The sequence below is a fragment of the Oryctolagus cuniculus genome, chromosome 4 (assembly GCF_964237555.1).
Source record: "Oryctolagus cuniculus chromosome 4, mOryCun1.1, whole genome shotgun sequence".
NCBI lineage: Eukaryota > Metazoa > Chordata > Mammalia > Lagomorpha > Leporidae > Oryctolagus > Oryctolagus cuniculus.
The window spans coordinates 69,988,200-70,014,865 of NC_091435.1; the positions used below are offsets into that span (position 1 = coordinate 69,988,200).

Sequence of the window (26,666 nt, forward strand, 5' to 3'; positions counted from 1 at the left end):
CTGGGCCAGGCTACAGCCAGGAGCTTCTTCTGGGTCTTCCACGTGGGTGCAGTGGCCTGAGGACTTGCGCCATGCTCTGTTGCTTTCCCAGGTGCATTAGTAGGGAGCTGGTCAGAAGTGGACCAGCCGGGACTTGAATCAGTGCCTATATGGGATGCTGCACTGAAGGTGGAGGCTTAACCTACACTACAGTGCCATCCCCCTCTCCACTCCCACTTTCTGACTTCAATACTTTAGCTCCTGCAGTCTACCCTCACTGAAATGCTCTGCTCCCAGGAGGGGGAAGCTGTCCTAGATTATCCTCACTTGCATTTACCTCACCTCCTGAACTCCCAAAACACCTGGTCATAATTACTGGTTTAGTGCTTCTATTTCTAATCTATTATGCTTTCTACTAAATTATGAGAGCTAGGGACCATATTATTATGTATAGGTGTACTGTACAGTGATCATGACTTAAGGTACCAAGATAAGGGCCTTGACTTAGGGTCCAGAAGCTCCTTGACGTTTTGTGTAAAGTTGTATGTGATACACTTGTGTTCATTTTATGGGATGCAGCTCTGTGACTTTCATCACCTCCTATTTCATGTTGGGATTGTGGCTAGGGACCACAGTGACAAGACAGTATTGAAAATATAAGAAGTACCTACTCAGCTGAGACAAACTGGACCAGTATGTAGCTGAACTCTGAGGTAGAACTGCAAAATAATTGCTGATAAAAAAGAGACCATGGCCTGGTGACATCTATTAGTCCCACCATGTATAAATACCAGGTATTATCTAGAAGTTGTATAGATTTGTAAAATTAAACCTAATATTAGTTTATCATCTTTCTTGATGTTATTTCAGTTTAAAGATCAGGCCTAAGAGCAACAGATGTCTTTACTGCTTTCTCTTTCACCCATAGCTCTTATGTATAGTATTCTTTCATTCACATAAAATGAAGAATATTCAATATCAATTAAAGTTTTAAAAAAATTATTTGAGAGATAGAAAAAGGGACAGACAGAACTCCCATCTTCTGGTTCACTTCCCAAATGCCCTTAATGGCTGGGGCTGGGCTGAGGCCAAAGTCAGGAGGTGGGAACTCCGTCTAAGTCTCTCTTAAAAGTGGCAGGAACCCAAGTTCTTGGGCCATCATCTGCTGCCTCCCAGGCGCATCAGTAAGAATCTGGACTGGAACCATGCAGCAGCCGGGACTTGAACCAGGCACTCTGATATGGGATGTGGGCATCCCAGGTGACACCACAAAGCCTGCTCTGGGACATGGGCATCTTAACTGCTAAATTCCCATTGGCTGAATATCAGCTTTTAAAAATATATTAAAGTTCATTTTAAAAGGCCTGCTACTTTAAACATTAGAGTCAGCCCTGCAATAAAATCCATCTGTTCAGTCATTTAAATATTTACTGCACACCGTGTACTAAGCATGTCACGCACTGAGGGCACAGTAGCCAGCAGGAGGTGGCACAGCCACTCTATTGGGAGCGCCAGACAATCACCAAGTCAACAGTGAACTGTATACTGTCAGAGTCTTCAGTGCTGTGAAGGTTAATGGAGAGGCAGTGATAGGGGAAGGTGATCAGGGAGGTGACATTTGAGAGCAAGTTGAATGGACTAAGAGGTCGTGGGCAAGCTCTGAAGTAGAGGTGAGCTTTGTCTGAGGAGCATTACAGAAGGGCCAGTGGGGTGGAACATGGAGAACAAGGAACAAAGGGAGGAAAGATGAAGTCAAAGCAATGCTTTTATAGCAAGTAGACACAACTGAGAATTCATTTGTTGTTGGTTGCATGTGATTTCATAACTTCAAACCCTGAATGAGTTTCCTGAAAATGGAAACCATGCCACCTGTCCCCTGCCCCGGGTTATACTGTGATGGGATGAGACAGTTTGTATGATAGATCGAAATGAATCTCATAGTCTGCATTGGGCAGCTGAGAAACAGAAAGAAAGTAAAACACAGGTAAGAAAGGTGTTTAATAACTGTTAAGCTAAACCATATTAGCTACTATTTGGGGCCCAGCAGTGCCTGAAGAGAGTTCCTGTATTGCCTTGTTGGTCTTCACCACAACCCATAAAACAGGTTCTGTTGTTACCCTAATTTAGGAGTGAGGGGGCTTCAAAAGGTGGTCTGCCCACTGTGACACAGGGACTGAGTCTTTAAAGGTGGTCTGCCCACTGTGACACAGGGACTGAGTCTTTAAAGGTGGTCTGCCCACTGTGACACAGGGACTGAGTCTTTAACTTCGAGCTCTAAAGCTCAGGCATTTTAGTCAAAGGCAAGCCCTTTGAATACCCTCACTGCCTATTTATATTAATTTAGATAAAATTATAATCAACTTCCTCTTTATTTATATGAGAGGGAGAGAAAGAGCTCCCCGCTATCTTCAGGCTCACTCCCCAAATGCCTTAAATGGCCAGGAGGAGCCCAGGGCCAAAGCTGGGAGCATGGAATGCAATCCAGCTATCCATGTAGGTGGTAGGAACCCAATTACTGGAGCAATCACTCTGCATCCCAAGTTCCGCATTCTTGGAGAGCTGGAGGCAGGAGTCAGAGCTGGGAAGTGAACCCAGGTATTCCAGTGTGAGATGCGGGCATCTGTACTGCCAGGCTAACTACCTGCTCCACAATCAACTGAGTTCTAGCACCTGTAAATTAAACAAGGATGAGCAGATTTTTCTGGAGGGGGGTACCCTAGTGGTTACAAGAGAGGGAAAGCTATTAAAAAGAATGGAGATACATGTGAACATGGGCGTGAACATGGGCGCACAAATACACGCACACACACACAAATGGAAACAAAGCAACAAAATGAATCAGTAATGAGAAAAGATGTAATTAGCTACCTGTACAGGTCTTTACACCTTAGAACCCAAAGGCATCACTGCATACATCTGTAACATTAACTCACGCTCACAAAGAGTGACACCAAATCACCAAAAACATGTATATTTGTTTACTTTCAAAGAAAAGTGTACAATGAAACTTATAACATTCCTGTGCAATATGCTTAAAATTAGAAAACAAAGAAAAGCTTGCTTGTGTGAAATATCTTATCTCTTAAAGATTTTGGATTAAGAAACATATAAGACGGTGCCGCGGCTCACTAGGCTAATCCTCCACCTTGCGGCGCCAGCACACCGGGTTCTAGTCCCGGTTGGGGCACCGGATTCTGTCCCGGTTGCCCCTCTTCCAGGCCAGCTCTCTGCTGTGGCCAGGGAGTACAGTGGAGGATGGCCCAAGTACTTGGGCCCTGCACCCCATGGGAGACCAGGAGAAGCATCTGGCTCCTGCCATCGGATCAGCGCGGTGCGCCGGCCACAGCGCGCCGGCTGCGGTGGCCATTGGAGGGTGAACCAACGGCAAAAAAGGAAGACCTTTCTGTCTCTCTCTCACTGTCCACTCTGCCTGTCAAAAAAAAAAAAAAAAAAAGAAAGAAAGAAACATATAAATGTATTTTATGGGGGCCAGCATTGTGACACAGTGGGTTAAGCCACCACCTGTGGCAATGGCATCCCATATGCGCACTGGTTGGAGACCTGGCTGTCCCACTTCTGATTCAGCTTTCTATTAATGTGCATGGGAAAGCAGCAGCAGATGGCCCAAGTCCTTGAGCCCCTGCCATCCATGTGGGAGACCTGGAGGAAGCTCCTGGATCCAGGCTTCAGCCTGGCCCAGCCTTGGATATTGTAGCTATTTGGGGAGTGAACCAGTAGATGGAAGATCTTTCTCTCTCTCTTTCTCTCTCTCCCTGTGTCTCCCTCCCTCCCTTTCCCTCTCTGCAATTCTGCCTTTCAAATAAATCTTTAAAAAAAATGTATCTTAAATATTAATATGGCACTGAGTATGATTCCATATATATGAAGTTCCAAACCAGGCAAAAGTAAACTAAAATGCTGAAGACTGCATACTTAGGAGATAAAAGTAAAAAGAAAAGCAATAAAGTGTTCATCATACAGGTCAGGAGAGTGGTTTACCTGTAGGAGGACCCCGTGAGTGGGAGGGAGCAGCAGTATGCTCCAGTACTCCACTGGAGAGGCCTGAAACTGCAGATAGTACCCAACCCTATAAATACTGTTGTTTCCAATCCACACATACCTATGATAAAGTTTAATTCATAAATTAGGTACAGAAAAAGATCAATAACCATAAAAACCAAATAGTTGTAACAATATGTTATAATAAAATTGTTAGCATCACCATTCTTGTGCTGCTTTTCATTTAAACATGGGGGTTTACTATCTTGCCATCTCCCACGTGTCAGTGGATAGGCCGGAACTCCCACCCCTGCCAGCTGTCTCTGAACACCTTGTGCCTCTGGCTTCCCCCTCATCTTTTCAGACACACTGCAGGAGGAGACCAAAGCATTGTGAAGGGAGGGAATTTCCTTAGGGTTCAGAACCTCACCTGTCACTATGTTGTGCCGCAATCTCATGCTTGCTCTGGGAATCGCTCTTTGCCTCCCTAACCATGCTAAGCCAGGCCCTGAAAATCTTCTTCTGAAGGAAATGTACACAAAGTTTTCTTACTTCTTCTTCCAGATCATTCAGGTACTGCAGATGAGGACATGGAGGAAAGTGAGACAAAGAATTAGTGCTAATAAACAGTACAAATGAGAGACTTTGAACAGAAACAATAGAATCAAGAACACTAGAGGGATAGAGAGAAAAGTCTCACGTGGTGGTCAAGATAATATATTCCATAATGTATTAGGAAAATAGTAACAAAAATAGTTATAAGAGTGAGGAAGTAGCTTTCTAATAAAATTACCTCAACACTGAGATAATCATGAGTATAGAGCAAAAACTGAGGTAATGATGGGAGGGCTCTTCAAAAAGTTGATGGAAATGTATATTAAGAAAAAACCATGCATGGAGTTCAAAATTAGTCACACCAAAATAAACATTTTTAAATTCTATTTTCCATGAACTTTTTGAAGTACCCTTATATATTACATTTCACACACATTGTTGTGAGAACAAAAAACTGATTTGACATCTTCAAATTAATTTCAATGCAGTGAACTGGACTGAATGTATTGTTCCTGAAAACATCTTAATGACCATGGATACTGTGGACTGCGTGTCGTTTTCTTGCTAGGACTGACCAGTTGAGATGTATCTGGAGTGCTCCTCCCGTGGCCTTACCCAGAGCCAGCTCCCAATGACTCTCCTCAGCAATATACGGGAATAAAATTCATCAGCCTGGGCCGTCTTCTTAGCCAGACTTTCCTGACTACTTTGCAACCAGGCCAGTAGGCATTTCCTCTGAAGGGCCAAACGGTGATGTTCCTCTGCTACCTGGACAGGTTTTTAAATGAGAAAAGGAAATTATTCTTTGGATTTTAAATCATAAATCATTTATGGAAACATATCACAACACGCAGGCAATTACTAGAACAGAATAATCTTAAGGTACATGCAGCCTAATTTCCTAAATGCTGTGACTACTGACCCTATAACATGCAGGTTATAAATTCACAACACGCATGGCCTTTAGTGGCTACTGCCTGAAAACCACAGTGACTGGCAGGCTACGGACATGGAATAAACCGCCTCCGAAGCCACCCCTCACTTCCTCTTGAGTTAGGGAGGGGTAGCTGGCACCCTTCTCAATTTGTTCTCCAGAGCTTGGATGGCAAGTCCATACTACATCTCTCTTTATTATGTACTTACCCACTGTCTAATTGAGGAAATGCCAATACTTTTCCATTAGGTTTATAGAATGAGCTGTCTCTAGAATTGACATTTAGACATTATCAATAAACCACAAAAACCATTGATAGAAAAATAACATGACATGGGGCCAGAGCTGTGGCGCAGCACGTAAAGCTGCTGCCTTCAGGACCAGGATCCCATATGGGCACCCTTTGAAGTCCTGGCTGCTTCACTTCCAATCCAGCTCCCTACCAATGCACCTGGGAAAGCAGCAGAAGATGGCCCAAGTACTTGGGCTCCTGTACCCATGTGAGAGACATGGAAGAAGCTCCTGGCTTCAGATCAACCCAGCTCCGGCCACTGTGGCCATTTAGGAAGGGAACCAGTGGATAGAAGATATCCCTCTCTCTGTCTCTCACCTCCCCACCTCTGTAACTCTGCCCATTAAACAAATTTAAACAAACAAAAAAAGATAACATGAATAATTTAATTTCTTACCAATTTAAAAGGCTCAGATGTTATTCTATCAAAATAAACATAAAATTCAGAGTTTATAGGCCTTAAAAAGTAAATTTTGTATTCTTTGAAGAGAATCTTCAGCTCTCTCCAGAAAATTACTCTCTCAGCTTTCTCCAGAAAATTACTCAGTTTTCTAAGCCTGGTCTAGCCACTGAGCACTGAGAATGTGATCACTCCAAGTCAATTTCTTGGCAGTCATGCTTATTGGACAAAATGACCACCAACAGAGGTCTCTGTGGCACCTGAAACTTCTGCCTGTTCCTGACTCATCATAGCCTGAGATCAAAAGACAAAACAACATTTTATCTACTCTGAACTTTTTGATCAGTTAGAAGAAAGCCCAGTTCTTTGCACTGGACACATCTGTTAAGGAAATTCCCAAAATTTCAGTCGAGTTTGATTTTGTTTCTCTGTGCAGCAGGGTAGATTACTGTTCTAGCTAACAGAATTATATACCCGCATCCTTTGCCATGTGATTGCAGAGTGCTTCCCAGTGGAATACCTTCTCTCTTCAATTACCTTGAGCTTGGCCCTGGTTTGCTTTGGCCAGTGGAATTTAGGGGACATTTTGCAAGCAGAAGATTCATATGAGTTTACATAGTTTGGTTTGGCCTTTTGTGCCTCTGACAGTTGTCAGGCAAAAAGCATGCCTTGAGTAGCTCCTAGCACCAGAATGAGACATGGAGAGAAACCTGAACCTAATTCACAACTTGGCCACAGACCTCAATGAGAAAGAAATACTTGAGTTGTAAACCACTGCTATTTTTGGAGTTGTTTGTTATGAAACTTTATCACAGCAGAAACCTGACCATTATGGTACTATTTTTTTCTCTTTCTTAAACTCTGCTAAAGTTAAAAGATGTCTCTATTCTAATCTTACCTTGGAGATCTCTAATCAAAAATTTACTATAGTTTTTTCTAATCTGTTAAATTACAAAAATCTTTCTGTACCTAAGACCAACCTAACTTCTTATCTAAAACAAAGGAATATACACACTTGATTTATTTATCTTTCTGGCTTTTAAATCACCTGATTTCCCTCAAAGCATGCATACTTTATTTTTAAAAAGTTCCTTTTCTAATGGGGTAGGGTGGGAGGTGTGTGTGCAGGGAGTTAATTGTATGGTACTGCACCTGGACATTTTGTTTGCTTTGCATTCTCAGTCTCTTCCAAGGCTCTAGACCTTTTTTGGTTAGCAAGACCTTTTTGTAATGTGCTTGGGCTATTGCTTCCAGCTGCTGGTTCCTCTTAATTCTCTTCTGCTTCTCTAGTTCTTTCTGGAAAAAAGAATGAAGTAAAAATGCCATAACCAAAAAAAACAATGAATTTCATTTCAACAAAAGTGCCATTTAATTTGAATATGTAATCATTAAACAGTGTGTTAATCATAACTGAGCTCTGGAATTTAAAATAAAAATTCTGCTGAGAGGATCAGGAAAGGTTGGTTTATGAGCCTTACAAGAATTAGGGCTCTGCATATTCTTGGGTTTAATCAATATTGCTCACAGAAATGATTTACTTATCGATATATTAAAAAGTAAAACATCTAGTTAGGAGAGCAATTGGGATTTTTTCCATTATTATTGAAAACCAAACAGTGCAGCTTCTTCATTGAAACTGGGGTAGATATTTATATTTAATAATCCTGTTCAAATTAAAAAATTACTCCATTAAAAGTCTAGATGCCGGCCGCCGTGGCTCACTAGGCTAATCCTCCGCCTTGCGGCGCCGGCACACCGGGTTCTAGTCCCGGTCGGGGCGCCGGATTCTGTCCCGGTTGCCCCTCTTCCAGGCCAGCTCTCTGCTGTGGCCCGGGAGTGCAGTGGAGGATGGCCCAAGTGCTTGGGCCCTGCACCCCATAGGAGACCAGGAGAAGTACCTGGCTCCTGCCATCGGATCAGCGGAGTGCACAGGCCGCAGCGCTCCGGCCGCGGCGGCCATTGGAGGGTGAACCAACAGCAAAGGAAGACCTTTCTCTCTGTCTCTCTTTCTCACTGTCCACTCTGCCTGTCAAAAAAAAAAAAAAAAAAAAAAGTCTAGATGAGTGTTCTTATTACTGAGCATTTTTTTAAGTGATGAAGAGGAAGTTCAGAGGTTAGGAAAAAGTATTTGATGATCATTAAGCAGCCTTCCCTCTGCTCAGGAGAAAGATGAACGATCTCCAGTGATGAGCTGACAAAAACATACCCAGTGCCCCTCAAAGAGGAAAGGCACTCTGAGAGGTAAGCCTAAGAAAGGTGACAGGCAGGTAATGGTATACTCTGCAGATAGCATAGTTCCTTTTTTTCATTTTTTTTTAAATGAAAATAGCCTATGGTAAAGGTGAAAGGAAAAAAAAAATCTACCTAAAAATAGTGATGCCTGCTATGAAAGAAAAGCAAAAACAAAGTCTACAGACTTCCTTCACAGTCATCAGCTATGCATTATAAATACAAAGACATTTAATTTGGGTTTCTGTTTCTTTATTTCTCATAATTTCAAAATCTCTGCATCTATTGCTGTGGACTAAAGTTCTTGCAATTGGTATGGTCAGAGAAGCAAAATAATCTCTTTCCCAATAATGTATTTCTCATCTAAGATTTATTTCCAACAAGAAAAAAAGCTGGACAGACCGAAAATTAATGAGTTCCTGTGAACTGATCAGAGACCTGAAGTTATCCTCAAATTTGGGGATATGGACACCTTCTGGGAGATCCAAGCTTTTGCTTACTTAACAAAAGCTACTGACACCATGTGAACCAGTCAGACAACTGAAATTTTGGTGAGCTGCTGGAGACTGAGTGGACCAATGTGAGAAGAGTAGATCTCCTGGGGATCACAGGCATGGGTTCCCACCCTTTCGCAGGCTCTTGGTCTAGGAACCCCACCAGGCTTTCACCAAGAAGGTCGGGGAGAATACAGAGTTCTCACCATGGTTCCGGCTGCAGTTGAGGAGCAGCAGCAACTGAAAATCTGCTCACATCATCCTCCCTTAGGGACCACAGGCCCACCTGAGGCAATGCTGAACAAGCTCTGCGTCAGGGAACTGACCGACCATTCAAGACCCCCGATCTTTATAAATCATAAAAAGTTTGAGGAGACAGCAATACATGAATCAGGGGGCCCTGGACTACATACAGTTCATGGCTCCTCTGAAGAGCACTGAGGGTAAGGCCTTTTTAGGATCTTTTTAGGATCTTTGGATTATTCCACTGGAAAGTCTATAGATAGAGGTTAGTTGGTGGTTTCTGATTGGTTACGGCAGTTTAAACTGAGCTGTATTTTTGTCTGCTTACATAGAAATGCAGAGTGAAGCACTTGGAGATAAAACCGCAAGAGAGTAGAAAAAAAGGTAGCAGTTTTACTATCAAATAATCCTTAAGTAATCGACAGCAGCATTTAGCAGTTTTTATCTTGTCACAATGCATAATCAATTTATGTAAACTCAGTTACTTTGTCCTCGTTCCTTTTAAACAGGAAAAACATATACCTAGATACCTCGGAAGACATAAAATTTGTAAATATATGAGCAAATGAAAACAGGAAACTCATTTAGTAAAACAGATCCTTGTGAATGCTGCAGATGTTAAGTTCCCTGAACTTTACACACATGTTCAAACAACTTTTTTTTAAAAAAATTATTTATTTAGTTAGTTAGTTGGGAAGCAGAACACTCCCATCTGCTGGTTCACTCTTCAAATGCCCTTAACAACCAGGGCTGGGCCAGGTCAAATCTGGGAGACAGGAACTCAATCTGATTCTCCCATATGGTGATAGAGACCCAACAAGAGCCATCTCTTACCGCCTCCCAGGATGCTCATTAACAGGAAGCTGCAATTAGGAGCAGATCTGGGACTCAAAATCTGGCACTGTGGTATGTGATGTGGGCGTCTGAACTAGTAAGACTCCCTATCATCAGTGAAGGTAGAAGGGTTTATTCTCCAGAGAAAAAGGCTTTAAGGTCACAAACTGCAATAAGGGTGGGTAACTGCCACAGCTGAAAGAAGGGAATGCAGGGCAGGGAAAATGCTCTACCCCTAAAGCAGAGACACACATTTTTGTGAGTGTGCAATGCTATGCACTCCAAAGGTGGAAACTTATTCAAAACAGAGAATACTTATCCCTCATCCAAACCTAACACCACACTTGCACAATCCTCCAATAATAACAGCAGTAGATTATAGCTGGGAGAACTGTAGGAGACAGAGCCTCTCAGGGGACTAGCACAAAGGAAAGGTCCAGTACCAAAAGGCTAGACAAGAACAAAGTCAGGAGAGGAAATCTAAATCTCTGGTGCCCATAGCAACAACAAACCTCAACAGTGGTAACCATGGTAACAACAAACTTCAAACATAGTCTAATTCCCAGCTAGATTAACATAAATATCTACACTAAAGGCCCATTTACCTCAATTTCGATTGTTCTGAACATGGTTGGCTTTCAACAACAGAGAAGAAAGACAAAAAGTAAATACTATGAAAAACTAAAACAATCCTCACAAGACTCAGAAATGACAAAGATGTTGCAACTATCAGGGAATTTTAAACAACTTATGATAATAATGTTAGATGCTCTAATGGAAAAGGTAGATATCATTCAAGATCAGATAAGTAATTTTGGCAGAGATATAAAACTTTAAGACAGATTCAAAATAAAAATGCTTGAAATCAAATGCACACAGTAAAGGAAATGAGGAGGGTCTTCAATTGCTAGATGAAACAACTGAGGAATCAGGCAACTTGAGATAGGATAATGGGATGCATAACTATTGAAGGGAAAGAGAAAAGATGGTAAAAATCAGCACAATTGAGAACTGTAGGAGCACATGTAACACAAAATGATGCTGAAATTGATATGGAAACACAGGAGACCCCAAATAGCCACAGCAATCTGATAAAAACAAAAACAAAGGCAGAGACATCACAATGCCAGATTTGAATACATACTACAGGATAGTTATAATCAAAACAGCCTGCTATTGATACAAAACAGATCGACAGACCAATGGAACAGAATATGGGTTCATGTCTCAGCTGCTCCGATATAGTTTAAAAACACAGATCTATGCAATGAATGAAGAGCATTAGAAATTAGAGAAATGGAGGCAGAAGATTGGAGCAATGGAGCAATGTCTGTGTCCCATATCAGAATGCATATTCGAATTCTGGTTCTGCTTCCTATTCAGCTTCTTGCTAATGCTCAGCCTGGGAGGCAGTTTAGTGGCTCAAGTAGTTAGGTCTCTATCAGCTATGTTTGGGATCTAGATTGAGTTCTGGGCTCCTGCCTTCAGCCTGGACCATCCCCAGCTACTGTAGATATTTCAAGGAGAGAACAGTGGATGGAAATCTCTCTTGTCTATCTCTGTTTCCCTCTATGCTTGTCTGTGTCTCAGAAATAAATTTTAAAAAGTTGTTTGGGGCCAGTGTTGTGGCGTAGCAGGTTAAGCTCCCTCCTCCACAGCTGGCATCCCATATAGGATGCTACCAGTTCATGTCCTAGCTGCCCCACTTCTGATCCAGCTTCCTGCTAATGGTCTGAGAAAAGCAGTGGTGGAGGCCCAAATATTGGGCTCCTGCCACCACAGCGGAGACCCAGATGAAGCTTCTGGCTTCGGCTTGGCTCAACCCTGGCCATTGTGGCTACTTGGGGAGTGAACCATCAGATGGAAGCTCTCTCTCCCTGTCTCTTCCTCTTTCTAACTCTGCCTTTAACATAAAGTTCTTATAAAAATTAAAGAAATTAGGGTAAACTGTAATTGTCTTATTTCTAATTCTACTAGAAGAAAATTAGCTGTTTAAAGCAGTGACATTAACAAGGTATGGGCATTTATAGTACAAAGCATAGTATAGAATGACCTATATCACAACAATGACAAAGGGACGGGAGAAGGATATGGAAATATACTGATGCAAGGTTCTTTAACTTTGTGTCAAGTGTTATAATATTCTTTAGATGTGAAAGGAGGTTATTTTAAAAATGCAAACATTAGGTCAACTACTGAAAATATTTTTAAAAGATGTATAAATAACAACTCTATGAAGGAGATAAAATAGAATCATAAAGATATTTCAATTAAAACCAGAGAAGGTAGGTGGAACAAAAGGTTGACAAAGAACAAATACAACAGGTAGAAAAAAGCTGGTAAAATGATAGATTTTAATCCAGTTATACTGATAATCACTTTAAAAGTAATGGCATAAACATACAGGAGTCACTGTGCACTTACTCCTCATGTAGGATCTCTGTCCTTAATGTGCTGTGCATTGAGATTTAATGCTATAACGAGTACTCAAACAATATATTTCACTTTGTGTTTCTATGGGGGTGCAAACTGTTGAAATCTTTACTTAATGCATACTAAACTGATCCTCTGTAAAAAAAAAAAAAAAAAAGAAATTATCAACTCCCAACCTGACTCTCACTGGGATTAAACATGACAATAGGTCTGATCTGATTTCATCATCATTTAAAAAAAAATCATCTATTATTTTTCACTTTATGTTTCTGTGTGGGAGCAAACTGTTGAAATCCTTACTTAATGTATACTAAGCTGATCTTCTGTATATTAAGATAATCGAAAATGAATCTTGATGTGAATGGAAGGGGAGAGGGAGTGGGAAAGGGGAGGGTTGTGGGTGGGAGGGACGGTATGGGGGGGAAGCCATTGTAATCCATAAATCGTACTTTGGAAATTTATATTCATTAAATAAAAGTTTAAAAAAAAAGTAGGCCGGTGCCGTGGCTCAATAGGCTAATCCTCCACCTTGAGGCGCCGGCACACCGGGTTCTAGTCCCGCTTGGGGCGCCGGATTCTGTCCCGGTTGCCCCTCTTCCAGGCCAGCTCTCTGCTATGGCCAGGGAGTGCAGTGGAGGATGGCCCAGGTGCTTGGGCCCTGCACCCCATGGGAGACCAGGAAAAGCACCTGGATCCTGGCTCCTGCCATCGGATCAGCGCGGTGCGCCAGCTGCAGCGGCGGCCATTGGAGGGTGAACCAACGGCAAAGGAAGACCTTTCTCTCTCTGTCTCTCTCTCTCACTGTCCACTCTGCCTGTCAAAAAAAAAAAAAAAAAGTAATGGCATAAACATAACCTATCTGTTAAAGACAGAGCTTATCTGATTGGATACTAAATCTAGACATAGTTATATGATGTCTACAAAAAATTCAATTTTACAAGACTTAAATATATGTCTTTTCTAAACATATACCACCTATTTCAAGATACATGAGGCAAAAACAGATATGAAAGGAGAAGCAAATAAATGCACAATTTTAGTCATAAAAATCAACATTCCTCTCACAACAACTGATTGAACAAGTAGGCACAAAATCGGCCAGAATACAAATGACCAGAATAACACAAATAACATGACATAATCGATATTTATAGAGCATATCAGCAACAGCATAAAAGGCTTCTCAAGTACACATGGGACTATCACCAAGATAAACTCTGTACTGTAAAACAAAACTTTTACAGGTACACAGTGTGCATTCTTATAGCATAATGAAGTCTAACTAAAAAGCAATAACAGAGGCCAGTACTGTGGTATAGCTGGTGAAGCCACTGCCTATGACACCAGCATGCCATTTGGGACACCTGTTCAAGTCCCTGCTGCACTACTTCTGATCCAGCTCCCTGCTAATGTATCTGGGAAAGTAGTTGAGGATGGCCCACATCTCCACGTGGGACCCTCCTACTCACATAGAAGATCTGCATGAAGCTCTTGGCTCCTGGCTTCATCTTGGACCAGCCCTGGATTTGCAGCCATCTGGGGAATGAACTAGCAGATGGAAGATCTCTCTCCCTCTCTCTTTCCCTCTTTCTCTGTAACTCTTTCAAATAAATAAATTCATTAACTTAAAAAAATCAGTAACAGTTATCTGAGAAATCCCCTATTATCTACATCAGAGACTCAGATGAAGCTCCTAGCTTCAGCATGGCCCAGCCCTGGCTGTTGTGGCCACTGGGGGAGTGAACGAGCACATGAAAGATCTATCTCTCACTCTCTCTTTCTTTTTCTGTAACTCTGCCTTTTAAAGAAAGAGAAGGGGCCAGCGCCGCGGCTCAATAGGCTAATCCTCGGCCTGCAGCACCAGCACACCAGGTTCTAGTCCTGGCCTGGGCTCTGGATTCTGTCCCGGTCGCTCATCTTCCTGTCCAGCTCTGTGCTGTGGCCCGGGAAGGCAGTGGAGGATGGCCCAAGTGCTTGGGCCCTGCACCCACATGGGATACCAGGATAAGCACCTGGCTCCTGGCTTTGGATCAGCGCGGTGCGCCGACCGCAACGCGCTGGCTGTGGCGGCCATTGGAGGGTGAACCAACAGAAAAAGGAAGACCTTTCTCTCTGTCTCTCTCTCTCACTGTCCACTCTGCCTGTCAAACAAAAACAAAGCAAAACAAAACAAATGAAAGAAAAAAGCTGGCGGTGTGGCATAATGGGCTTTAAAGCTGCTGCCTGCAGTGCTGGCATTCCATATGGGTGCTGGTTCTAGTCCTAGATGCTCCACTTCTGATCTAGCTCTCTGCTATGGCCTGGGAAAACAGAAGATGGCCCAAGGGCTTGGGCCCCTGCACCCGTGTGGGAGACCCAGAAGCTCCTGGCTCCAGCCTTCAGATCTGTGCAGCTCTGGCCGCTGTGGCCATTTGGGGAGTGAACTCTAGGATGGAAGAACTCTCTCTCTGCCTCTTCCTCTCTGTAGCTCTGCCTTTCAAATAAACAAATAAATCTTTAAAAAAAAATAGAAATAAAAATAAATCATTTAAAAAGTTTAAAAAAGAAAACAATAGGCCAATATCCCTGAGGAACATAAATGCGAAAATCTTCAACAAAATAGTAAGAAACAAAATTCAGAAGCACATTCAAAGGATCATATACCAGTTTCCAAGATGGTGGAGCAGGGAGGGAGCTTACTGCCCCAGCCCAGGAGAAGATAGTTTAAAAATAGTGAAGAGAGTGTAGTCTCAGGGAGGAATTAGGTGGAAAACAGCAAACTACTGAACTTAGAGGGACACAGTGGACCTATATGAGAGCATGGGCGCCCACGGCTCAGGACTCCAGCAGCCAAAAGCCTACGCACCAGGGTTGGAAAGTGAGACGAGACCAGACCCAAGCAGCCCAAGGCACTGGCCAGCATCATACTGAATGGGGAAAAGTTGGAAGATTCTCACTGAGATCCAGTACCAGACAGGGATGCCCACTCTCACTATTGTTATTCAATATGGTCCTGGAAGTTTTAGCCACAGCCATTAGACAAGAAAGAGAAATCAAAGGAATACAAATTGGGAAGGAGGAAGTCAAACTATCCCTATTTTCAGATGACATGATTCTATATACAGGGGATCCAAAAGACTCCACTAGGAGACTATTGGAACTCATAGAAGAGTTTGGTAAAGTAGCAGGATAAAAAGTCAATATACAAGAATCAACAGCCTTTGTGTACACAGACGATGTCACAGCTGAGAAAGAACTTCTAAGATCAATCCCATTCATAGCAGTTACGAAAAAAAAATTATCTTGGAAAAATTTCAACCAAGGATGTCAAAAGTCTCTATGATGAAAATTACAAAACATTAAAGAAACAGAAGAAGATACAAAAAATGGAAAAAATCTTCCATGTTCATTGACTGGAAGACTCAATATCATCAAAATGTCCATTCTTCCAAAGGCAGTTTACAGATTCAATGCAATACCAATGAAATTACCAATGTTCTTCTCAGATCTAGAAAAAATGATGCTGAAATTCATATGGAGGCTCGAGAGACCTAGAGTAGCTAAAGCAATTTTATACAACAAAAGGAAAGCTGGAGGCATCATAATATCAGATTTCAAGACATACTACATGGGGCTGGCACTGTGGCACAGTGGGTTAATGCCCTGGCCTGAAGCGCTGGCATCCCATATGGGTGCTGATTCAAGACCTGGCTGCTCAACTTTCAATCCAGCTCTTTGCTATGGCCTGGGAAAGCAGTAAAAGATGGCCCAAGTCCTTGGACCCCTGCACCCTTGTAGGAGATCTGGAAGAAGCTCCTGGCTCCTGGCTGCGGATTGGCTCAGCTCTGGCTGTTGTGGCCAATTGGGGGGTGAACCAGACCAGCAGATGGAAGACCTCTCTCTCTCTCTCTCTCTCTCTGCCTCTCCTCTCTGTAACTCTGAGTTTCAAGTAAATAAATAAATAAATCTTAAAAAAGAAAGGCATACTTTGTCTCTCTCTCACTGTCTATAACTCTACCTGTCAAATAATAAAAAAAAAAAGACATACTACAGGGCAGTTATAATCAAAACAGCATGGTATTGGTACAAAAACAGATGGATAGAACTACTCTTATATTTAACAGGGATCATTTTTCAGTTAAATTTAAATGACTAAGAATAATTGTGTGTTAATTAGAGTTCAACCAATAGTAATAAGTAGAACAAAAAAATACAAAAAGGGCTAAAGTATTAAGTTGTTCATCAACAGTCAGGACAAGGGCTGATCAGGTACTGTTTCTCATAGTGTCCATTTCACTTCAACAGGTTTCCTTTTTGGTGCTCGGTTAGTTGTCACCGATCAGGGAGAACATATGATATTTGTCCCTTTGGGACTGGCTTAATTCACTCAGCATGATGTGTTCCAGATTCCTCCATTTTGTTGCAAATGACCGGATTTCATTTTTTTTTTACTGCTGTATAGTATTCTTTTTTTTTTTTTTTTTTTTTTTGACAGGCAGAGTGGACAGTGAGAGAGAGAGACAGAGAGAGAGAAAGGTCTTCCTTTGCCGCTGGTTCACCCTCCAATGGCCGCCGCTGCAGCCGGCGCACCGCGCTGATCCTGGCAGGAGCCAGGAGCCAGGTGCTTTTCCTGGTCTCCCATGGGGTGCAGGGCCCAAGCACCTGGGCCATCCTCCACTGCACTCCCTGGCCATAGCAGAGAGCTGGCCTGGAAGAGGGGCAACCGGGACAGAATCCGGCGCCCCAACCGGGACTAGAACCCGGTGTGCCGGCGCCGCAAGGTGGAGGATTAGCCTATTGAGCCACGGCGCCGGCTCTGCTGTATAGTATTCTATAGAGTACATGTCCCATAATTTCTTTATCCAGTCTCCTGTTGATGGGCATTTAGGTTGATTCCAGGTCTTAGCTATTGTGAGTTGAGCTGCAATAAACATTAAGTTGCAAACAGCTCTTTTATTTGCCTTTAATTTCCTTTGGGTAAATTCCAAGGAGTGGGATGGCTGGGTTGTATGGTCAAAATGATCAGTTTCAGTTCACAATTGATCATAATGATAGGATTAAGAGTTAAAGGGATCACATAAACAAGACTAGTGTCTGCTAATACTAACTGATAGAATTAAAAAGGAGAGAATGATCCAACATGGAAAGTGGGGTGCACAGCAAACACACAGAATGGCAGATATCTTAACCAGCACTCTGGCCTCAGAATCAGCCCTTAAGGCATTTGGATCTGGCTGAAGAGCCCATGAGAGTATTTCAGGCATGGAAAGCCAAGACACTCTGGCAAAAAAAAGAAAAAAAAGACCTAAATGAAAGATCTCTGCAAGTGAGATCCCAGTGGAAAGAATGGGCCATCAAAGAAGGAGGTACCTTTCTCTGAAGGGAGGAGAGAACTTCCACTTTGACTATGACCTTATCTAAATAAGATTGGAGTTGGCAAACTCAAAAGGCTTCCATAGCCTTGGCAACTCATGACAAGAGCCTCAGATGACTACTGATGCCATAAAAATCAACACAGGAGTCACTGTGCACTTACTCTCCATGTAGGATCTCTGTCCTTAATGTGTTATACAATGTGAATTAATGCTATAACTAGTACTCAAACAGCACTTTACACTTTGTGTTTCTGTGTGGGTGCAAACTGTTGAAATCTTTACTTAATATATATTCAATTGATCTTCTGAATATAAAGATAATTGAAAATGAATCTTGAAGTGAATGGAAGGGGAGAGGGAGCTGGAGATGGGAGGGTTGAGGGTGGGAGGAGAGTTATGGGAGGGAAAAAGCCACTGTAATCCAAAAGCTGTACTTTGGAAATTTATATTTATTAAATAAAGTTTAAAAAAAGAGAAAAAAAATAAAAACTATAGACATACCAAAAAAAAAAAAAAAAGATCTAAATCTACTATCTGACACCATCAAATTATTAGAGAACATTGGAGAAATCCTGCAAGACACTGGCACAGGCAAAGACTTCTTTGAAAAGACCCTAAAGGCACAGGCAGCCAAAGCCAAAATTAACAAATGGAATTGCTTCAAATTGAGAAGTTTCTGTACAGCAAAGGAAACAGGAAAGTGAAGAGGTGACTGACAGAATGGGATAAATTATTTGCAAACTATGCAACCGATAAAGGATTAATAACTAGAATCTACAAAAAGATTAAGAAACTCCACAACAACCAAACAACCCACTTAAAAGATGGGCCAAGGACTTTAACAGAAATTTTTCAAAAGAGGAAATCCAAATGGCCAACAGACACATGAAAAAATGTTCAGGATCACTAGCAATCAGGGAAATGCCAATCAAAACCACAATGAGGTTTCACCTAATCCCAGTTAGAACAGCTTTTATACAGAAATCAGCAAACAACAAATGCTGGCGAGGATATGGGGAAAAAGGTACCCCAATCTAGTGTTGGTGGGAAGGCACACTGGTGATGCCACTATGGAAGACAGTTTGGGGATACCTCAGAAATCTGAATATAGTCCTACCATATGACCCAGCCATCCCACTCCTCAGAATTTATCCAAGGGAAATGAAATTGGCAAGTAAAAGAGTCATCTGCACTTCCATGTTTATTGAAGCTCAATTCACAATAGCTAACACATGGAATCAACCTAAATTGCCCGTCAATGGAAGACTGGATAAAGAAATTATGGGATATGCCGGCGCCGTGGCTCAATAGGCTAATCCTCCACCTTGCGGCGCCGGCACACCGGGTTCTAGTCCCGGTTGGGGCGCCGGATTCTGTCCCGGTCGCCCCTCTTCCAGGCCAGCTCTCTGCTATGGCCAGGGAAGTGCAGTGGAGGATGGCCCAGGTGCTTGGGCCCTGCACCCCATGGGAGACCAGGAAAAGCACCTGGATCCTGGCTCCTGCCAGGATCAGCGCGGTGCGCCGGCTGCAGCGGCGGCCATTGGAGGGTGAACCAACGGCAAAGGAAGACCTTTCTCTCTGTCTCTCTCTCACTGTCCACTCTGCCTGTCAAAAAAAAAAAAAAAAAAAAAAAAAAAAAAAAAAAAAAAAGAAATTATGGGATATGTACTCTATGGAATACTACACAGCGGTTAAAAAAAAAAAGAAAAATCCAGTCATTTGCAACAAAATTGATGAATCTGGAAATCATCATACTTAGTGAAATAAGCTAATCACAAAGAGACAAATATCATACGTTCTCCCTGATATTTGACAACTACATAGCACCTAAAAGGAAACCTGTAGAAGTGAAATGACACTATAAGAAGCAATGACTTGATCAGCCTTTGTCTTGACTGTCAAGGAAGAGTTTATTATTTTATTTTATTTTTATTATTCTCTTTTTCTACTTAATACCATTTGTTGAACTCTACTTAACACAGAATTAGTCATAGGTATTTAAATCCAATTAAAAATAGATCCCAGTAAAAAATAAGAGTGGGGATAAGAGAGGGAGGAGATGTACAATTTGGCACCTGTTCCTATGGACTTAACCTTAAGGGTAAAGCTAAAAACTTGCCATGGGACTCCAAATCCCATTAAGCAGTGTGGTACTAATGCCACCTTACATGTTCAAGTGATCATTTTAATTGTGAAACTGATTATATAGATTGGAATAAGTGTCAAAGGAATCACATAAATAAGACCAAGTGTTCCATAACAATAGATAGAATTAAAAAGGAGAGAATGATCCAACATAGGAAGCAGGCCACACAGCAGACTCATGGAATGACAAATGCCCTAAACAGCACTCTGACCTCAGAATCAGCCCTCAACGCGTTTGGATCCGGCTGAAAAGCCCATGAGAGCATTTCAGGCATGAAAAGCCAAGACACTGTTGCAAAAAATGATCTACATGAAAGATCTCTGTGAATGAGATCCCACTGGAAAGAAGGGGCCATCAAAGGAGGAGGTACTTTTCTCTGAAGGGAGGAGAGAACTTCCACTTTAATTATGGCCCTGTCTAAATACTGACGGAGTTTGTGGACTCAGAAGGCTTCCATAGCCTTGGCATCATGATAAGAGCCTCAGTGATCACTGACATCATAAGTAAGAGTGTCAGTTGTTAAATCAACAACAGGAGTCACTGTGCCCTTACTCCCCACATAGGACTTCTGTCCTTAATGAGTTGTACTATGAGAATTAACGGTAAAACTTGTCTTCAAACAGTACTTTATACTTTGTGTGTCTGTGTGGGTGCAAACTGTTGAAGTCTTTACTTAGTATAGAGTTGGTCTTCTGTATATAAAGATAATTTAAAATGAATCTTAATGAAGAATGGGATGGGAGAGGGAGTAGGAGTTGGGATTGGAGTGGGTGTGGGAGGGCGGGTATGGGGGGAAGAATCGCTATATTCCTAAAGCTGTACCTATGAAATTTTTATTTATTAAGTAATAGCTTTGTAAAAAAAAAAGGATCATATACCTTGACCAAGCATAATTTATTCCAGGGATGCAAACATGATTCCAAATGCACAAACCAAGAAACATAATATATCATATCAGCAGAATGAAGGGTAAAAGCCTCATGATCATATCAATAGATGCAGAAAAAGCAACTCATAAAATTCAACATCACTTCCTGATTTCAAACAAAAAACTTTAAAACATCTGGAATAGATAAAATGTACTTTGACACAATAAAGGCTATATAATTCACATATAACCTACAACATACTGAATGGAAAAAAAGCTGAAATTATTTCCTGTAAGATCAGGAAGAAGACAAGTCTTTCATCACTCTTACTCAATATAGTATTGGAATTCTTAATTTGGACAATTTAGGCATCCAGACAGGAATGGAGGAGGTCAAATTATCCCCATCTGCAGATGAAATGATTTTATATAGAGAAAAATCTAAAGGCTCCACCAAAAAACTGTTAGAACTGATAAACAATTTAGTAAGGTTGCAGGATACAATGTCAATATAGAAAGTCAGTAGCTTTTTTATGCTCCCAATAGTGAAATTCCAGAGTAAGAAATTTTAACTAGTAATCCCATTCCCATTAGCTACAAAAATTTACCTAGGAATAAATTTAACAAAGAAAATGAGTATTTTTACAATGAAAATTATAAAATACTTGAGAGAAATTGAAGTGGATACACAAAAGTAGAAAGACACTCCATGTTCATGAATAGAAAGAATATTGTTAAAATGTCCATATTACCCAAAACTATCTACATTTTTTAAAAAGATTTATTTTATTTATTTGACAGGTAGAGTTACAGAGAGAGATAGAGACACAGAGAGAGAGGTCTTCCATCTGCTGGTTCACTCCCCAGATGGCTGCAACAGCTGGAGCAGCGCCAATCCTAAGCCAGGTGCCAGGAGCCTCCTCTGGGTCTTCCACGTGGGTGCAGGGGCCCAAGGACTTGGGCTATCCTTTACTGCTTTCCCAGGCCACAGCAGAGAGCTGGATCAAAAGAAGAGCAGCCGGGACTAGAACCGGCGCCATATGGGATGCCGGCGCTTCAGGCCAGGCATTAACCCACTGTGCCATAGCGCCGGCCTATCTACCTATTAAATGTGATTCCTATCAAAATACAGTGAGGGCCAGAGCTGTGGCAGCAGCAGGTTAATCCTCTGCCTGTGGCGTTGATATCCCATATAGACACCGGTTCTAGTACTGGCTGTTCCTCTTCCGATCCAGCTCTCTACTATGGCCTGGGAAAGCAGTGGAAGATGGCCCAAGTGCTTAGGCCCCTGCACCCACGTGGGAGACCTGGAGGAGGTTCCTAGCTCCTGGCTTTGGATTGGCACAGCTCTCGCAGTCATGGCCATTTAGGGAGTGAACCAGCAGAAGTAAGACCTTTCTCTCTGTCTCCTCTCCCTCTCACTGTCTGTAACTACCTCTCAAATAAATAAATAATGTAATGAATTCTTGACAGATACAGAAAAAAAAACTCCTAAAATTTGTATGACATTACAAAAGACTCCCAGATAGCCAAAGCAGTCCTGAGCAAAAACAAAGCTGTAGGCATTACAATATCTGCCTTAGAAATATACCACAAGGGGCTGGTAACACCAGTAGCTCATATGAGTGCTGGTTCATGTCATGTTTGTTCCACTTCCAATCCAGCTCCCTGCTAATTGCAGGAAAAGCAGTGGAAGATGGCCCAAGTGCTTGGAACCTTACCACTCACGCGGGGGACCCAGATAAAGTTCTTGCCTCCTGGTTTTGGCATGGCCCGGTTCTGGCCATGTGGACATCTGAGAAGTGAACCAGATGATGGACCATCTCTCTGTCTGTTTCTGTCCCCCTCTCTCTCTATAACTCTGACCTTCAAACAAAATTAATAAATCTTAAAAAATACCACAAAAGTATAATAACCAAACAGCATGGTACTGGCATGAAAACAAACACATAGACCACTGGAAGAGAACAGACACCAGAAATAAATCCACATATTTCCAGTCAACCGATTTTTGACAAAGGCAGTAAGAACATACATTGAAGAAAGAAAAAATCTCTTCAATAAATGGTGTTGGAAAACCTAGATATCATTATGCAGAAAAACTAAACCCTTATTGCTCTTCATATACAAAAATCAACTCAGAATGGATCAAAGATTTAAACTGTAAGACTTGATACTGAAACTAATAAAAGGAATCATAGGGAAACTGCTTTAAGACATTGGTCTGGGTAAAGATTTTTTTTTGGATATGATCTCAGAAACACAGGCAACAAAAACAAAAACTGACAGAATTACATCAAACTAACAAAGACCTATGCAGTAAATGAAACAAGCAAGAAAGTGAAGAAAAAATATACAGGGTGGGAGATAATATTTGCAAACTATTTATCCAATAAGGGATTAACTTTCAGGATATATAAGGAACTCAAACAACTGAACAGTAAGAAACCAAATAATCAAATTAAAAATGGGCAAATGATCTGAACAGACATTTCTCAAAGAAAGATATACAAATGGTCCATAAGTATTAAAAATGTTTCACATCACTAATTCTCAGGAAAATGAAAATCAAAAACCAAAATTTGATGACTATCTTACTCCAATCAAAATGACTATTGTCAAAAAGACAAAAAATAACAAATGCTAATAAGGATGTGGAGAAAGAGGAACTCTCATAAAGTACAGGTAGAAATGTAGAACAGTATAGTCACTATGGAGAAAAAAATAGAGATACCTAAAAAATACAGAAATACAACTGCCATATTATCCAGCAATCCCACCACTGGGCATTTAACCAAAGACACTTGAATCATTACTCCAAAGAGACAACAGCATTTGCATGTTTACTGCAGCACAATTTGCAATAGCCAAAATATGGAATAAACAAAGGCATCCATAAACAATTCATAATAGCCAAGATATGGAATCAACAAGGCATCTGATAAAGAAAATGTGGTGTGTGTGTGTGTGTGTGTGTGTATACACATACACACAATGGCACATTATTTGGCCATAAAGAGGAATGAAATTCTATCATATGCAACAGTGTAAATGGCACTAGAGGATATTATATTAACTAAAATAAGTCAGGCACAGAAGACAAATACCACATGTTCTCCCTCATACGTGGAAGCTAAAAAGTTCATCTCAAAGGAGCAGAGAATAGAATAGTGGTTACCAGGCCCTGGAAAGGGTGCAGGGCGGGGAGGGATGAAGAGAGAATTGTTAACAGGTATGGAGATGCAGTTGAGTAGGAGGAATAACCTCCAACATTGTATAGCACGGTGGAATAACTATGATTGACAACGGTTAATTAAACATTTAAAATAAGCTAGTAGAGAGGACTTTGAAGTTTCTCAACACAAAGAAATGACAAATGTCTGAGGTGACAGAGGTGCTAATTACCATAATCTGATCATTACACATTGTATACATATTCTGAAATGTCAGACTGTACCCCATATATATGTACAATTAGTATGTGTCGATTAAAAATAAAAAATACATTTAGTGGTGGGCACTGTGGCACAGTGGATTCAGCTGCCACATGGGATGTCTGTATCCCATATTGGCATATTGAGGTACTTGGGATTCAGTCTCACCTATGCTTCCAAATCAATTTGCTAATAATGTACCCAGGAGGCAGCAGACAATGGCAAAGTACTTGTGTTTCTGCCACCCTCATGGGAGATCCAGATGGAGTTCCTGGCTCCTGGCTCCAGGCTTTGGCTTGGCTCAGCCCTGGCTATTGTGGATATTTGGGGAGTAAACCAGCAGACAGAAGAGTTCTCTTTTTCTCTGTCATTCCACCTTTCAGATAAGTAAACAAATCAATCTTAAAAAAAAAAAAAAGAATTTTTATTTATTTGAAAGTCAGAGTTTACACAGAGAGAGAAGGAAAGGCAAGAGAGAGAGAGAGAAAGAGGTCTTCTACCTGCTGGTTCACTCCCCAATTGGCCACAATAGCCAGAGCTACGCTGATCTAAGCCAGAAGCCAGGAGCTTCTTCCAGGTCTCCCATGTGGATGCAGGGGCCCAAGGACTTGGGCCATCTTCTATTGCTTTCCCAGGCCATAGCAGAGAGCTGGATGAGAAGTGGAGAGCCAGGACTCGAACTGGCGCCCATATAGGATGCCGGCACGGCAGGCCATGGCTTTACCTGCTACTTCACAGCACGAGCCCCAGAAATATATTTTTAAAATCAACAGAACATAGTAGAGAGTTCAGAAACAAATCCATACAAATATAGTCAACAGATTTTTGGCAAAGGTATAAAAGTGTTCAATGAGAAAAGATAAGTCTTCTTAACACAGGATACTGAAATAAATGGATGTCTATTCAAAATATGAGCACAACACATATTTTATATATTATGTAAAAATTAATTCTAAGTGAACACAGGCCTAAATGTAAAATAAAAATGATAAAATTTCCTGAGGAAAATATGAGAGAGAAAATTTGATTGACCTTGAGTTTGGTGACTGTTTTTCAGATACAACACTAAAAGCAAAAAGCATGGAAGAAATACTGATAAATTTAACTCGATTGGGCCAGTGTTGTGGCTCTGTACATCAACATTTTACCCTAGCTTTTCTCTTATAAGTGTATAAGTTAATAGTTCTGAAACTGCTTTAATTCTATATTGGAATGGAACAAATGAGACCATAGATAACTGATTGTGGCAGCCAAGTTTTCCACTGGTGTTGGATTAGAGCTCATGTAGATGAAGAAATTATTATAGATAGGTGTGTACATGTGGCTTAACAGATAGGTAGATAGAAAGATAGATAGATAGCAACCTCTGTTTGCCACAGTCCTAGAATCCATGACACCTCTGTAGCAATTAGCACACTCAGTACACAGATATTCAGCATACCATTTAAGACTGAGGCACCTTGGAGAAATGGCTGATTCTAGGGCTGCAGTAGTGAAAATACAAGAAATACCAGAAACTGATATGCTCAAAAACACAAAAGGATGGGGACGTGTCAAAGGCACAGAGGAGCCATCTTCAACGAACTCCCAAAGTTGGCCAAAGCAACAGCAATGTGAAACATTGTATTTTTTATCACCCAAAGTATCAAATAAATACACATGAACCCCCATTTTTTATAAACAAATGATTGAATGATTGAATAAATAAGTAAACAGAGGAAGAGAAACAAATCTTCCTCTCAGGGAAATTTCATTTAACCCATGCAGACATTCTTCCTTTTGGGACAGAGCTTAATTTTCCCTTGTCCATGCCTATAGAGTACACTGGACTCAATGAATTGCTTCAAAGACCAGAGTATGAAAATGGAAAAATGGCAACTTCACAATAAAGAGACTTGTCAAACACTGTCTTAACCAAGTCACCAAGGTTAACATTGTAAGAGATAAGTCAACTTGGTATCATCTTGTGCCCCTGGTATGATGCAATTAGAAAAGCATTTTTACCTTGGCACCTTCTTCCAAAAAAAAAAAAAAAAAAAAACCAAAACCCCATCATAACAAAAAAAATGAGATTAACACAAATTAAGGAACACTACAAAATACCTGTCTGATAACCTTTAAAATTGTTAAAAATCTTCAAAAAGGTCATCAAAAACAAGGAAAGACTGAGAAACTGCCACAGATGACAAGACACTAAGGAGATGTAACATCTATGTGGAATGTGGTATCCTGGATCAGATCTTGAACCTTAATGGAAAAACTGGTGAAATTGATGAAATTCTGGAGGAAAGAATTAATGCTGATTTCTTAGTTTTAACAAGTATACGATGGCAATATAATAACACTGGTGGAGGCAAAGAGAATGAGGGATTTAGGGGAACTCTGTACTATCTTGTCATTTTTCTGTAAATCTACATTTTAAAACCAAAAAGCTTATTTAAAAATTAAATTAAATTATATATACATATATAT

At 41.1% G+C, this 26,666-nt stretch overlaps 1 protein-coding gene across 7 annotated transcripts in view; it reads right to left on the bottom strand.

Annotated features, from left to right (window-relative positions):
* The window catches only part of CCDC191 (coiled-coil domain containing 191), a 110,448-nt gene that overhangs the window by 2,965 nt on the left and 80,817 nt on the right, over positions 1-26,666 (bottom strand). For all 7 annotated transcript variants that reach the window (XM_070072124.1, XM_051819026.2, XM_051819025.2 and 4 more), the window contains 3 exons: positions 7,312-7,455; positions 5,149-5,301; positions 4,409-4,554 (listed from right to left, as the gene is read on the bottom strand). In XM_070072124.1, coding sequence (XP_069928225.1) covers positions 4,409-4,554; positions 5,149-5,301; positions 7,312-7,455 — 443 coding nt within the window. The remainder of the gene's footprint in view (positions 1-4,408; positions 4,555-5,148; positions 5,302-7,311; positions 7,456-26,666) is intronic.